This window comes from Tachyglossus aculeatus, chromosome 4 (genome assembly GCF_015852505.1).
Source record: "Tachyglossus aculeatus isolate mTacAcu1 chromosome 4, mTacAcu1.pri, whole genome shotgun sequence".
Classification (NCBI taxonomy): Eukaryota; Metazoa; Chordata; class Mammalia; order Monotremata; family Tachyglossidae; genus Tachyglossus; species Tachyglossus aculeatus.
In genome coordinates this window covers 111,502,382-111,518,020 of record NC_052069.1, presented here as the reverse complement: position 1 = coordinate 111,518,020, position 15,639 = coordinate 111,502,382, and the positions used below count along the sequence as shown (strand labels likewise).

Sequence of the window (15,639 nt, the reverse complement as noted above, 5' to 3'; positions counted from 1 at the left end):
GTCAGTCCATCCGTGAGTCCGTCCGTCTTTCATCCTGTCCATCAGTCAGTCAGTCAGTCAGTCAGTCAGTCCATCCGTGAGTCCGTCCGTCTGTCATCCCATCCGTCCGTCCGTCAGTCAGTCAGTCAGTCCATCCGTGAGTTCATCCATCTTTCATCCCGTCCGTCCGTCTTTCATCCCATCCATCCGTCAGTCAGTCAGTCATTCCATCCGTGAGTCCATCCATCCTTCATCCCATCCGTCCGTCAGTCAGTCAGTCAGTCCATCCGTGAGTCCATCCGTCTTTCATCCTGTCCGTCAGTCAGTCCATCCGTGAGTCCGTCCATCTTTCATCCTGTCCGTCAGTCAGTCAGTCAGTCCATCCGTGAGTCCATCCATCTTTCATCCCGTCCGTCAGTCAGTCAGTCAGTCCATCCGTGAGTCCATCCATCTTTCATCCCGTCCGTCAGTCAGTCAGTCCATCCGTGAGTCCGTCCGTCTTTCATTCCATCAGTCAGTCAGTCCATCCATCCAGTCCATCCGTGAGTCCGTCCGTCTTTCATTCCGTCCATCAGTCAGTCAGTCAGCCTAGCGCAGGGCCTGGCCAGATCGAACCGGCCTGAACGGGAGCGGGAGCTGCACCGCCGGCCTGCCAGGCAGAAGGACCTGGGTTCAAATCCACCCATTCAGTCCTACTTATAGAACACTTACTGGGTGCGGCCCCCCCCGGGAAGAGCCACACGGCTGCCGGGGCACCGGGCCCAAGTCGCTGCTCTGGGCCTCAGTCTCCTCATTTCCAAAGACGGGGACCGTGCCCAACCTCACTGTCTTCTATCTTTCTATCTATCTACCCCGGCGCTTAGTACGGTACCTCGCACATAGTAAGTGCTTAACAAGTGCCGTCATGATTATTACAAGTGAATTTTTTATATGGAATCCATTAAACACCACGTGTCAAGCCTTGTTGACCATCACGTAGCCCTCCACCCCGGCACTTAGTGCAGTGCCTCGCACCTAGTGAACGCTTACGAAATACCATCATTTTATTGTTAGAAGTGAATTTTTTCTAGAGTATCCATTAAACGCTGACTTTGTGCGCGGCTCAGTGGAAAGAGCCCGGGTTTGGGAGTCGGAGGTCTTGGGTTCTAATTCCGGCTCTGCCACTTGTCTGCTGTGTGACCTGGATCATTTTCAGTGCAGTGCGCTGCACAGTACAGTGCTCTGCACACAGTAAGCGCTCAATAAATACGATTGATGATGATGATGATGATGGCTTTGATGATGATTTTCCTGCAAAAAACTTTCAGTCCCTATTTCTCCACTCTTCAAGAACCTCCAGGGGTTGCCCAACCAACTCCAGATCAAGGAGAAACTCCTTACCATTGGCTTTAGGGGACTCAATCACCTTGCCCTACCTCACTTCCCTCACTTAAGAGAAGCAGCATGATTTTGACACCTGTCCACATGCTTTGTTTTGTTGTCTGTCTCCCCCTTCTAGACTGTGAGCCCGCTGTTGGGTAGGGACTGTCTCTGTATGTTGCCAACTTGGACTTCCCAAGCGCTTAGTACAGTGCTCTGCACACAGTAAGCGCTCAGTAAGAGAAGCAGCGTGGCTCAGTGGAAAAGAGCCCGGGCTTTGGAGTCAGAGGTCATGGGTTCAAACCCCGACTCCACCGCTTGTCAGCTGTGTGACTTTGGGCAAGTCACTTCAGTTCTCTGTGCCTCAGTTCCCTCATCTGTAAAATGGGGATTAAGACTGTGAGCCCACGTGGGACAACCTGATCACCTTGTAACTTCCCCAGCGCTTAGAACAGTGCTTTGCACATAGTAAGCGCTTAATAAATGCCATTAAAAAAATAATAAAATAAAAAATAACCACGAATGAATGAATGAATGAATGAATGAATGAATGAATGAGTGAATGAATGAATGAGAGAGCTGGGCTGAGGTTTGCGGGGGCGAGGCCTAGTGCGTCAAGGGCGTGGCTTAGTGCGTCAGGGGCGTGGCTTCGTGCGTCCGGTACGGGACTGCGTGCGTCGAGGGCGTGGCTTCGTACGTCGGGTACGGGGCTGCGTGCGTCGAGGGCGTGGCTTCGTACGTTGGGGCGTGGCTTCGTGCGTCATGGGCGTGGCTTCGTGCGTCGGAGGCGTGTCGGGTACCATCCATCATCCCTGGGCCCTGGGGCCATGGACAAGTACCAGGTGCTGTAGGCCCTCTTCCATTCTGTATTCATAACAAATTAAGAGAAACAGCGTGGCTCAGTGACCAGAGCCCGGGCTTGGGAGGCAGAGGTCGTGGCTTCCAATCCCAACCCCTCCACTTGTCAGCTGGGTGACTTGGGGCAAGTCACTTCGCTTCTCTGGACCTCAGTTACCTCCTCCGGAAAATGGGGATTAATAATAATGATGGCATTTATTAAGCGCTTACTATGTGTAAGCGCTGGGGAGGTTACAAGGTGACCAGTCTTTTTGTTTTTCTTTTAATCTCCCCCTTTTAGACTGTGAGCCCACTGTTGGGTAGGGACTGTCTCTATGTGTTGCCAACTTGTACTTCCCAAGCGCTTAGTACAGTGCTCCGCACGCAGTAAGCGCTCAATAAATACGATTGATGATGATGAAGGTGATGAGGTTGTCCCACAGGGGGCTCACAGTCTTCATCCCCGTTTTACAGATGAGGGAACTCAGGCACAGAGAAGTTGAGTGACTTGCTCAAAGTCACACGGCTGACAGTTGGCGGAGCCGGGATTTGAACTCACGACCTCTGACTCCAAAGCCTGGGCTCTTTCCACTGTGAGACTGTGAGCCCAACGTGGGACAACCTGATCACCTTGTATCCCCCCGCCCCCAGCCCTTAGAACAGTGCTTCGCGCATGGCATGGTAAGCGCTTAACAAATACCATCATTATTAATTTCTGGGCCTCAGTTCCCTCTTCTGCCAAATGGGGATGAAGACTGTGAGCCCCATGTAAGACAATCTGATAACCTTGTATCTACCCCAGCGCTTAGAACAGCGCTTGATACATAGTAAGCGTTTAACAAATGCCATCATCATCATTATTATTATTATTAATGGTCACTGAGGCCCTCATGCCCAACAGTATCCGGAGCACCCCCAGATGCCCAATAATGGGCCAAGTTCTCCAGGGACCCTCCCTTAATCCCCCTGAAAATTTCCTCAGCATTAGAAGCTGTGTGATTTAGTGGCAAGAGCCCGGGTCTGGGAATCAGAAGGTTATGGGTTCTAATCCCGATTTTGCCACTTGTCTGCTGTGTGACCTTGGGCAAACCACTTAACTTCTCTTTGCCTCAGTTACCTCATCTGTAAAATGGGGATGAAGACTGTAAGGCCCATGTGGGACAACCTAATTACCTTGTTTCTACCCCGGTGCTTAGAACAGTGCTTGGCACATAGTAAAGGCTTAACAAATACCATTATTATTATCCTCCAAGAGCCCCCATGAAACTCTTAGGGCTAAGAATAGGGGGAATTCTTCTTTAAGATGGTTGGGTTTTATTTTCTCATTTTTAATCCCTTAGATTGTGACACCCATGTGGGACAGGGACTGTGTCCCACCTGATTATCTTGTATCTACCCCGGCGCTTAGAACAGTGTGTGACCCAGTAAGCGCTTAACAAATACCATTTAAAAAAAAAAGAAATTGGAGGAATTAGCCTCCCATCCCTGAATTCCTTCCCTTTGGAAATGGAGGACTGGGAGAATGTCTTTTGCCTTGAGAATACTGACTAGTCCTTAACGAGGAGGTCAGTCAATCAATCAGTAACATTTATTGAGTTCCCGCTCTGTGCAGAGGACTGTACAAAGTGGCTAGGAGTTTGCAATAGAGTTCATTCATTCATTCATTCATTTATCCAGTCGTATTTATTGAGCGCTTATTATTTGCAGAGCACTGTACTAAGCACTTGGAAAGTACAATACAGCCATAAAGAGAGACAATCCCTTCCCACACTGGGCTGACAGTCTAGAAGGAGGGAGACAGACATCAAAACAAGTAAACAGGCATCAATATAAATAAATAGAATAATATATATATATGTACATGTATAATTGTGTGTGTACATATATATATATATATCATCTTAAAAAATATATATATAAATACATATGAGAAGCAGCATGGCTTAGTGGAAAGAGCACGGGCTTGGGAGTCAGAGGATGTGGGTTCGAATCCCGGCTCTGCCACTTGTCAGCTGTGTGGCTTTAGGCAAGTCACTTGATTACTCTGGGCTTCAGTTCCCTCATCTGTAAAATGGGGATTAAGACCATGAGCCCCCCATGGGACAACCTGATTAGCTCGTATCTCCCCCAGCGCTTAGAACAGTGCTTGGCACATAGTAAGTGCTTAACAAATACTGTTATTATTTTTACTTATATATGTTATATATCTGTATATCTGTATATATGTTTGTACATGTTTATTACTCTATTTTACTTGTACATATTCTATTCATTATATTTTGTTAATATGTTTTGTTGTTTGTCTCCCCCTTCTAGACTGTGAGCCCACTGTTGGGTAGGGACCGTCTCTATATGTTGCCAACTTGGACTTCCCAAGCGCTTAGTGCAGTGCTCTGCACACAAGTAAGCGCTCAATAAATACGATTGAATGAATGAATGAATTATATATACGTGTGTGTGTGTGTGTGTGTGTGTGTGTGTGTGACAGGTGTCCCTAACTCATGGATGGGCATACATAAATTACAGATAGGGGAAGTAAAAGAGTACTAAGACATATGCGTATGTGCATAAGTACAACGGGGTTGTGGAAACTGAAGTTCTTAGGTGATGAGGAAGAGTTGAAGTGGCAGGGGACTGTAAAGTGGGGAAGATTAGAGATTAATGGGGGAAGGCCTCCTGGAGGTGATGTGATCTCAGATCTCCAAAAGGGTTTGGAAATCTTGGAGAGCTGTGACGATGTGATCTCAGATCTCCAAAAATGTTTGGAAATCTTGGAGAGCCGTGACAATGATTGCTTGAGCCAACTTGTACTTCCCAGGCGCTTAGTACAGTGCTCTGCACACAGTAAGCGCTCAATAAATGCAATTGATTGATTGATTGAGCCCCTCTATTTTTCTGACTCAGTTGTCTCCATTTGCCTCACAGGTTTTAAAAAAGTTCGAACCCGGTGCCTTGGGGTTGATGCTGGTGGTGGAGGAAAAGAAAGAGGACGGTTATGGCGGCAACAAATACGTGATAAAGCAGGTAAGAGGCAGTTCCCATAGCAACGGTTGCCGAGGTGTCTGTGGCTGTCATTTTTTGACATATTGTTTGTTACAATAAGAAGGAAGAGCAAATGAGAGCTCAGTATAATCTTTCCTCCCACTAGCTCCTATCTCCCCACCATAACAGCAGAACTTCTAATCTGGAGGTTGTTTTTTATTTGTTTTTTTCTTTTTATGGCATTTGTTAGGCAGTTACTACGTGTCAGGCACTATACTAAGCGCTGGGATAGATACAAGATAATCAGCTGGGTTACAGTCCCTACTCCAAATGGAGCTCACAGTCTTAATCCCCATTTTACAGATGAGGTATCTGAGGCACAAGAGAGGTGAAGTGACTGGCCCAAGGTCACACAGCAGGCAAGCGGCGGAGCCGGGATTAGAACCCAGGTCCTTCCGACTCCCAGATCTGTGCTCTGTCTGCTAGGCTGTGATATTCTGATATGTCTGTTGTTTCAACATGGGCCAGTATGAATCATTTCTCCCTGGAAATTGTACAGGAGGCGGGATGAGTGAAAACCACAGCTCAAAGTGATACCGTAGGAAGCGGACCATCAAGGTGTAGAGCGATAATAGGATTCTGTGTGAAAGAGACTGATTACTGAACTGACTCAACAATTCTGTGAGCTCTCATCTTCAGTAACTCTGAGTTCCTCAAATTAAAAGATGTTATAGAAGAAGAGCAAAAGACTTATTAAACTCATGTTGAGTCTTTTGCCCCAAAGGAAAACAAATGACTTCCTTTCCCGCTTTGAAATGGCTTTAAAATGAATCCACAAAGGATCCAAAGGACTAAAAATATTAACAGGTTATCCGATAAAACCAATAACAAGTTTATTTTATTTATAAACACTTTGATGGATGACTCTACAAAGTCTGCGGTATTATTATCGTTTGCAAGAGTGTCCTGAAGGGTTTACCATTAAGCAAATCACAGATTAGGTGGTTCAGAACAAAGGAGAGATGAAAATCACCGCTAAAATGAGCACTTTTCCTCCAACCGTCTTTTGTTTTCATTGCTGTGACCCATAATGACATTTTTTTACATTCTTGTTCATGTGAAATGATGAGAAACACATCCTTTGAAAAGGCATTGGGTAATGCCCCTTGCTGCCATAGATATTGACCTCGTCTATGACTTCAGTTGGATTGTGCCTTTTGGTTGGAGTTGCTCAGGGGTCAATTAAGAAGGAGGGATTTGGTGAAAATCAATCAATCAATCGTATTTATTGAGCGCTTACTGTGTGCAGAGCACTGTACTAAGCGCTTGGGAAGTACAAGTTGGCAACATATAGAGACAGTCCCTACCCAACAGTGGGCTCACAGTCTAGAAGGGGGAGACAGAGAACAAAACAAAACATATTCACAAAATAAAAAAAATAGAATAGATATGTACAAGTAAAATAAATAAATAAATAGAGTAATAAATATGTACAAACATATATACATATATACAGGTTATATGGGGAGAGCACAGGCCTCGGAGTCAGAAGGACCTGGGTTCAAATCTCAGCTCCAAGACCTGTCTGCTGGGTGACCTTGGGCAAGTCACTTCACTTCTCTGGGCCTCAGTTACCTCATTTGTAAAATGGGGATAGAGAGTGTGAGCCCCAAGTGGGACTTTGTCCAACCTGATTACCTGATTCAATACTTACGGTATTTAAGTATGGTATTCTTATGGTATTTAAGCATTGACTATGTTCCAGGTACTAGGATAGTTAAAAGATCATCGGATCGGACACGTCCCGATCCCACATGGGGCTCACACCCTTCTTAATAGTCAAGGCGTCGTTAAGCGCTTACTATGTGTCAGGCGCTGTTCTAAGCCCTGGGGTGGAAACAAGCCAATCGAGTAGGACACAATCCCTGCCCCACGTGGGGCTTCACAGTCTCGATCCCCATTTCACAGATGAGGTAACTGAGGCACCGAGAAGTGTGAAGTGCCTTCCCCAAGGTCACGCAGCAGAGAAGTGGCAGAGCCGGGATTAGAACCCAGGACTGTCTGACGCCCAGGCCCGTGCTGTATCCACTGCGCCAGAGAAGAGAAGAGCCCCGAGGGACATTCAGAGTTAGGGTTTGGGGGAGCCAAGGAAAAACTAGAGATTATGAAGGGGCAACCACTTAGTCTGCCGTCCGTTACTGTCATAACCCTGCCGGTTTTTGTCTCATTTACAGGTTGAATGCATTGATGAACAGCAAGCGAATGATGCCTTTAAAGAGGTAACTGTGCGACCTTGCCTTGAAACTCTTAACAAAAGGAGGAATAAAGCAGCGGGGCCTAATGGAAAGAGCACGGGCCTGGGAAGCAGAGGACCTGGGTTCTAATTCCTGCTCTGCCGTTTGCCCGCTGCGTTTAACTTCTCTGTGCCACAGTTTCCTTCTCTGTAAAATGGGGATTCAAGATCCCTTCTCCCTCCCACTTAGACTGTGGAGCGCCATGTTCACAGAGACTGTGTCTGACCTGATGAATATGTGTCGACCCCAGTGCTTCCAACACTTGACACATAATAAACACTTAACAGATACCATTGTTATTGTTATTAGTAGCTGTAGTAGTAGTAATATAATTCAGATCATGCCTTTGATCTTTTGTTTATTTTCTGCTACCATCTGTACATACTTCTAGATTTCAAGGCAAATGTTTCACTCAGGTTCCCTTGCGGTCCTTCTGTACGAACGAGAAGCACGTGGCCTAATGGAAAGAGCAAGGGCCTGGGACTCAGAGGACGTGGGTTCTAATCCCGGCTTTGCCACATGTCTGCCGTGCGACCGCAGACAACTCCCTTCATTCTTCTGGGCCTCGGTTACCTCATCCGCAAAATGCGGATTAAGACTGTGAGCCCCGTGTAGAACACGGGCGGTATCCAACCTGATTAGCCCGTATCTTGTCTTGTCTTATGCCGTCGAGTCGTCTCCGACCCGTAGCGACGCCATGGACGCATCTCTCCCAGAGCGCCTCACCTCCATCGGCAATTATGCTGGTAGTGGATCCATAGAGTTTTCCTGGTAAAAATACGGAAGCGGTTTACCATTGCCTCCTTCCGCGCAGTAAACTCGAGTCTCCGCCCTCGACTCTCTCCCGGGCCGGTGCTGCCCAGCACGGATGAGTTTTGACTTGTAGCAGATTGCCTTCCACCCGCTAGCCACTGGCCAAGCTAGGAATGGAATGGATAGGCCTCTGCTTTGACTCTCCCTCCCATAGTCGAGACTGGTAAAGTACTGGAAATTCTCCAGTTCCGGCCCTGAGAGGGGAGCTTGTATCTACCCTACATTCAGTACAGCACCTGAAACATAGTAAGCACTTAACAAATACCATTAAATGACCCCCCCCCCGCAAATAAAAGAACATTTGGGGTGTAGGCTGTGATTCAGTTGTCTGCCTGTGAGTGATGGAATTAATCAAAATGTTAAGTCACAGAACAGTAAATGGTTTGATCTTTTGCTGTCTTTCCCCTAGGCAATAACTCTGTTAAAACTTCAACACCAGAATATCTGTTCTTACCAAGAACTGTTCATCACTTGGGATAATAAGGTAAGAATAAGGTTGTTCTCACAGGGGTCACTGGGGTCAAAAGCCCTTCTGCTTCTAATCGTTCATTCAGTCGTATTTAATGAGCGCTTACTGTGTGTAGAGCACTGTACTGAACACTTGGAAAATACAAATCGGCAACATGTAGATACCCCGCTGTTTCCCCCAGGTTGGGTAACAGGAAGGTGAAACCCTAGCTTTGTAGAGTCGGGGAGGGTCCAGTTTATTCCAGGCCAACTGAGGCCCCTGGAACAGAAAGTATAGTACCCAACAACGGGCTCACAGTCTAGAAGGAGGAGACAGACAACAAAATAAAACAAGTAGATAGGTGTCAATACCATCAGAATAAATAGCATTATAGCTATATACACGTCATTAATAAAATAAATATAGTAAGTATGTACAAATAAAATAAATAGAGTAATAAATCTGAACAATCTTAGTTGTGTTCCAGGAGCTCTTTGAAACAAGCACAGAACACTGCTCCCTGGCCCCCAGAAGCGAACATTGTTGAGGATAAAATCCTGACTGAAATTTTTCATCTGTTTGACTATCACAGAAGCAGGGATTAGGATTACAGTGGGGGAGCTGTGAGAGGGCTGTCAGATCCATCTCCGCTTATGCCCTCCGTTTTGTCTGTTTAACTGCGTTCGATTGGCGGGGCTATGTCTGCTTCCCTTAGTTTTAACAGCATCCGGCCCGGAGTCGTGGCCGGCTGGGCAGTCATCAATACTTTTTTTTTTTTTTTGATCATGTTAGTAAAGATGCCTCGCTGTTTGATCACAAATAGCGGAGAGAGGCATCTTGGAGAAAGCGGGTTTTGAAATCATGAGGGATCATCATCATCGCCAGAAGTAGTTATTTCACATCACCTGCGTGCAGAACACAGCATTACGCACCGAGTACAGTGCTCTGCCCATCGTAAGCGTTCAATGAACACCATCGATTTTAGACCCCTGGAGAACCTAATGGTGATGATGATCAATCTGTCAATCAATCGGTGGCATTTATTGAGCGCTTACTGTGTGCAGAGCACTGTACTAAGTGCTTGGATGATGATGATAAAGTCTCCTGTCAAGAATGACAGATGGGTCTCAATCTTGTGATTTGGGGAACCTACAGAAGACAGAAAAGGTGGATCCCGTGAATAATTTATAATCCAATGGGGACAACGAGGAGGTGTTAACTGACAAATATACAGTAATCCAAAGAATGTGAAATACATAAATAAGCATAAGTGTATAAAATTAATAACAAATAATTATGGAAATGCTTAAGCGTGGTGAGGTGGGTGAAGAGATGACATGACATGAAGGTGGCAGTCAGTCAGTCGTATTCACTGAGCACTTACTGCCTACAGAGAACTGTACTAAGCGCTGGGGAGAGCACAATATAAAAGACACATTTCTCTGTCCACAACGAGTTTACAGTCTAGAGGGGGAGACGGACGTTAATATAAAGAAATAAAATTATGGATATGGACATAAGTGTTGCAGGGCTGGGAGGGGGATGAATAAAGGGAGCAAGTCAAGATGACGCAGAAGAGAGTGGGAGAAGAGGGAAGGAGGGCTTAGTCAGGGAAGGCTTCTAGGAGGAGAAGCGCCTTCAATAAGGCTTTGAATGCGGGGAGAATGATGTCTGTCAGATATAAACAGGGAGGGTGTTCCAGGCCAGAGGCAGGATGTGGGTGAGAGGTTGTCGGAGAGATAGAAGAGATATCAAGGTGCAATGAGAAGGTTCAAACACGCAAGATAATTCATTAAAGCAAGTCCCAATTAACGAGGGCTTATTTGACATGGGGACTTTAAAAAAACACCGTTTTCCTAAAGATAAGTCTGATCCTGAAACATAGCCGAGATTACTAAACTCATCCCTTGCCAAGGGGTGACTAGTTAATAGGAGCCTAATGTCTTGCAGATCTCATCTCTGTTTCTGTGCTTGGTGATGCAACACTCAGGCAAAGGAGACCTCTCCGAGCTGATCGAGGCAAAAAGGCAGAAAAAGCAGAAAATTGAACCTCAGGTAAAACATCAGTCGATCGGTGATATTTGTCGAGTGTCTGCTGTGTGCAGAGCACCATACTAGGTGCTTGGGAGAGTACAATTCAGCAGAGTTAATAGGCACATTCCCTGCCCACAAGGAGCTTACGGTCTAGAGGGGGAGACGGACGTTAAAATCAATCACGGATCTATTACATAAGTGCTGGGGGGCTGAAGGTGGGGTGAATAGCAAGTACTTAAAGGATACAGATCTAAGTGCTTAGGTGACGTGGAAGAGAGAGGGAGTAAGGGAAATGAGTGTTTAATTGGGGAAGGCCTCTCGGAGAAGACGTGATTTTAATAAGGCTTTGAAGGTGGGGAGAACGGTGGTTTGTCGGGTATGAAAGGGGGAGGGGACTCCAGGCCTGAGGCAGGATGTGGCAGAGAGGTCGGCAGCCAGATAGATGAGATCAAGGTACAGCGAGTAGGTTGACATTAGAGTAAGAGTGAGTTGCGCGGGCTGGGTGGTAGTAAGAAACAGAAAAGCGGTCCCTGAAAGATCCGCTGAGACCTCTTGTCTTCAATTTTACTTCTTCCTCTACCCTCTCTGGAAGACACTGTTTCTGAACTGCAAAATGGTCAGAGAAGGGGATAAGCATCAGGCCTCCTGAGTTCTGTATCAATTAATCGGTTGTATCTATTGAGCACTTACTGTGGGCAGGGGCACTGCACTAAGCTCTTAGGAAAGTAGACTGTAGCAGAATCGGTAGTCTCGTTCCCTGCCCTCAACGAGCTTCCGACCTAGAGGGGGAGGCAGACATTGACATAAATAAATTATGGCTGTGGAAAGGATAAGTGCCGTTAACGTGGTAGCAGTCTGGATGGAGGGGAAAGGGTGGATTTTAGCGGCGTTGTGATAATTGAACCTTTAGGATTGAGCGACAGATTGAGTACGTGGGTTGTATGAGAGAGCTGGGTTGGGGTAAAGGCAGGTAGCCGTAGATACGGAAAAATCTGGGGAGTTGTTACCAGGGTGCCAGACAGCCACACCCGTTCTGTGTTCTCCACTGTGGATTCAGACCGGGCTGCGGGGAGAGGGAAGATGAAGGAAAGATCGCTTTTCCGCCAGAGCGGTTCCAGAGCGAAATCTCTGTGTCATGGTGGGTGGATGGGAAGCAGTGGTTCTGACGTTTGATGACCTGGGCTGGCCGAGGCCATACCCGGCGCCAGAGGCCTAAGCATCTACCTGTATAATGGGTCCATTACCTACCCTGCTGTTTCCCCCAGGTTGGGTGACAGGGAGGTGAAACCCTAGCTTCGTAGACTCAGGGAGGGTCCAGTTTATTCCGGGCCAACTGAGGCCCCATGGAACAGTAAGTAAAACTTGAAGGAGGGTGAGGATGTGATAATCAACCAATCGTATTTATTGAGCGCTTACTGTGCGTGGAGCACTGAACTAAGCATTTGGGGAGCACAGTATTATAGAGTCGGTAGCCACGTTCCCTGTCCACAAGGAGCTTGCAGTCTAGAGGGGGAGACAGACATTAATCCAATTGAGAAGCAACGTGGCCTAGTGGGTAGAGCACGGGCCTGGGAATCAGGAAGAACTGGGTTTTAATCCCAGCTCTTCCCCTTGTCTGCTGTGTGATGTTGGGCTTCTCCGTGCCTCAGTTACCTTATCTCTAAAAGGGGGATGAAGATCGTGAGCACCGTGTGGGACAGGGACTGTATCTCTAACCTGATTGGCTTGTATTCGCCCCAGGATTTAGTACAGTGCCTGGCAGATATTAAGCTCCCAACAGAACTTTTGTCTTATGCTGTCGAGTCGTCTCTGATTCATAGCAACGCCACGGACACATCTCTCCCAGAACGCCCCACCTCCACCTGCAATCGTTCTGGTAGTGGATCCAGAGAGTTTTCTTGATCAAAAAAAAGAAGCGGTTTCCCATTGCCTCCTTCTATGCAGTAGAGTCTCCGCCCTCGACTCTCTCCCGTGCCGCTGCTGCCCAGCACGGGGGATTTTTGACTTGTAACAGATTGCCTTCCACTCGCTAGCCACTTCCCAAGCTAGGAGTGGAATGGTTGGGCCTCTGCTTGACTCACCTTCCTGTAGTCGAGACTGGTAGAGTCCTGGAAACTCTCCAGGTGCGGCCCTGAGAGGGGGTCTTTAATAGATACCGCAATTATTGTTATTATTATGAATACATGATGTAGAATGAGCTCAGTCTTCACAAGGTCCTTGGCTCTGTAGATCAGTCCAGCTCCTTAAAGTTCTCTGCCGATAGGCACGCACCTTCTCAGAGAGGCCCTGGTCTGCTCTGTTTACCAGTTGAACCCAAGGGATTTGGGCCAGAGTGGACCCCAGAGAGGGAAACCGCTATCTGAATAATAATAATAATTATGGTACTTGTTAAGCGCTTACTAAGCGCTGGGCTAGATACAAGGTAATCAGGTTGAACACGTCCCCTGCCCCAGATGAGACTCACAGTCTTAATCCCCATTTTACAGGTGAGGTGACTGAAGCCCAGAGAAGTGAAATGACTTGCCCGAGGTCACACAGCAGACAAGTGGCGGAGCCGGGATTAGAACCCAGATCCTTCCGACTCCCAGTCCCGTGCTCTAGCCACTAAGCCTCTCTGCTTCTCCCCTCCCCACAACGCCTCTCTTTCGGCAGGTGGTGAAGAAATTCCTGGGGCAAGTGATGGACACTTTAGTCTTCCTGCACCGTCAAAATCTCCTCCACAGGTATCGGGGAGACGTGCTTCTCGGAGGGAGGGCATCGCCAAAGGATCGCCACAGTCAAGAGCTGCTTGCCCCAAAGGGCGGCCCGGGCTAGGAAAGGAGGCTGGACCCATCTTTATTGATTGGATGGAGACTTTATCTGGCCACAGTCTAGAGCGGGTGACAGAGAGACCACAAAGCTAACAGAGCGTTCGCTGAGGTAGAATCCGCTTGAGAAATAAAAACACTTGATTTGAACCAAGAGACACTAATCTCAGAGGAGGTCCTGGAGTCCTCTTCAGTTTAAGCCCAGGGGGCTGGGGTCAAACATTTTTGCTGGGAGGAATGTTACTGAGCGGAGAAAAGTTCCCCAGAGAAGGATCCACAGAGAAAGAGGACGGCCTAGTGGGCCTGGGAGTCTGGAGACCTGGGTTCCAATCCCGGATCCACCACCTGCCTGCTATGTGATCTTGGGCAAGTTGCTTAACTTCTCTGTGCCCCGGTTCCCTCATCTGAAAAATGGGGTTATTGATACCCGTTCTCCCTCTACCTTAGACTGTGAACCCCATAATAATAATAATTGGCATTTGTTAAGCGCTTCCTATGTGCAAAGCACTGTTCTAAGCACTGGGGAGGATACAGGGTGATCAGGTTGTCAGGTGTGGGGACAGGGACTGTGTCTGACCTGATTATCTTGGACTCACAACAGGGCTTCACTTCAGTGCTCAGCATATAGTAAGCGCTTAACAAGTACTGCAATTATTACAATCATCGTCATCATCATGAGGAAGATTCAGTTGGACAAATCCCCCTTAGGATACACCTTCCACCACACGCAGACGTCAAAAAGACAACTTTTTCATTTAATTTTTTTTTATATATAGAAAAAGAGTAACAACGCACGAATCGTACCGAGCGTCATGAAAGTCCATGGAAAAAGCCCAACAGAATATTTTGTTGCCGTTTGGCTCTGGTGATTGACTTTTCTTTGGTGGCATGGCCAATTTTAGGCACCTGCCAATCTTTGCTTGTCAGCCTTTAAATCACAAAGAATTGGACTACTCCGGTGTCGGCCCCCCCGCCAACCCACGGAAGAAACGTTCTCCAGTCGGGGAAGATTAGCAGATTTCAGTAATCATTTATTAGCAGATTTCAGCGTCACCTTTGAATCTTGAGTCATTGTGCTTCCTAGGGATTTCTGCGCAAAGGCTGAGCTGACGACGCAGATCATTCTAAAGGGCAGAAATGGAAGCAGATAACAGGCATCATAACCAGACTGATTATTAAGCCTCATGTAGCCCGTGGCCTCGGGGACTAATGCGGCATTATTTACTGCTGTAAGCGATTTGAAGAGTTCTAACCACGCTGAGTTTTCAGGAAACGACTTGTATTTCCAGGGTTGAAAAAGCTGCGAGGTAGCAACTTCTTGGGGACTCAGTGAGTGGGTTTCTGGGACGGCATTTCCTGAATCTGGCGTGGTTCTTTTTTTAAACTGTGTTCGTTAAGCGCCTACCGTGTGCCAGGCACGGTACTAAGTGCGGGGGTAGATATGAGGTAATCAGGTTGGACACAGTCCGTGCCTCGCATGGGGCTCACAGTCTAAATTTTACAGATGAGGGAACCGGGACCCAGAGAAGTGAAATGACTTGCCCAAGGTCACACAGCAGGGAAGCGGCAGAGCCAGAGCTGGAACCCGGGTCCTTTTGACACCCAGGCCCTTGCTCTTTCCACTGAGGTCACGCCCCTTCTCTGTGTGAAAGAGGAAAAGTCATTGCATTTTCAGATACCTGTTTAAGCGGTTGTGTGTGTGTGTACTGAGTTTACGAGTTTACCGATGAAAGTATTCCCCCTTCAAAAAAAAAAATGGATCTCTCTGTCTTTAGAAACCTTAAGCCAACAAATATCCTCGTAGATGAGGAAAACAACTTCTTGCTGGGAGACTTCGGCTTTAGCACGCTGATGTGCGATGAGGCAAAATGGAAGATCAGAGTGGAAGAAGGTATTGAGGTCATTCCAGGGGGTGGGTAGCCAATCAATCAATCTAGCAATCAGGGGGTGGGTAGCCAAGCAATCAATCTAGCAATCAGGGGGTGGGTAGCCAATCAATCAATCTAGCAATCAGGGGGTGGGTATTAGTTGTTCCCTAAAGTGGCGTCCAGCCTCTTTCCTAGCTACCGGGAAGTTCTCATGTGTC

At 47.2% G+C, this 15,639-nt stretch overlaps 1 protein-coding gene and 2 non-coding genes across 3 annotated transcripts in view; 1 reads left to right on the top strand and 2 right to left on the bottom strand.

Annotated features, from left to right (window-relative positions):
- The first annotated feature begins 2,115 nt into the window (after positions 1-2,115).
- Positions 2,116-15,639, top strand: part of STKLD1 (serine/threonine kinase like domain containing 1) — a 49,605-nt gene continuing 36,081 nt past the window's right edge. Inside the window, exons 1-7 of the mRNA XM_038745476.1 lie at positions 2,116-2,180; positions 5,101-5,199; positions 7,392-7,436; positions 8,674-8,748; positions 10,663-10,767; positions 13,399-13,469; positions 15,329-15,444. Of these exons, the coding sequence (XP_038601404.1) occupies positions 2,166-2,180; positions 5,101-5,199; positions 7,392-7,436; positions 8,674-8,748; positions 10,663-10,767; positions 13,399-13,469; positions 15,329-15,444 (526 nt within the window). The 5' untranslated portion in view covers positions 2,116-2,165. The remainder of the gene's footprint in view (positions 2,181-5,100; positions 5,200-7,391; positions 7,437-8,673; positions 8,749-10,662; positions 10,768-13,398; positions 13,470-15,328; positions 15,445-15,639) is intronic.
- On the bottom strand, positions 8,330-8,468 carry LOC119927945. The gene has a single exon (XR_005450909.1). It is a non-coding gene; the product is annotated as a small nucleolar RNA SNORA7 (small nucleolar RNA).
- On the bottom strand, positions 12,750-12,887 carry LOC119927979. Its single transcript, XR_005450941.1, has one exon. It is a non-coding gene; the product is annotated as a small nucleolar RNA SNORA7 (small nucleolar RNA).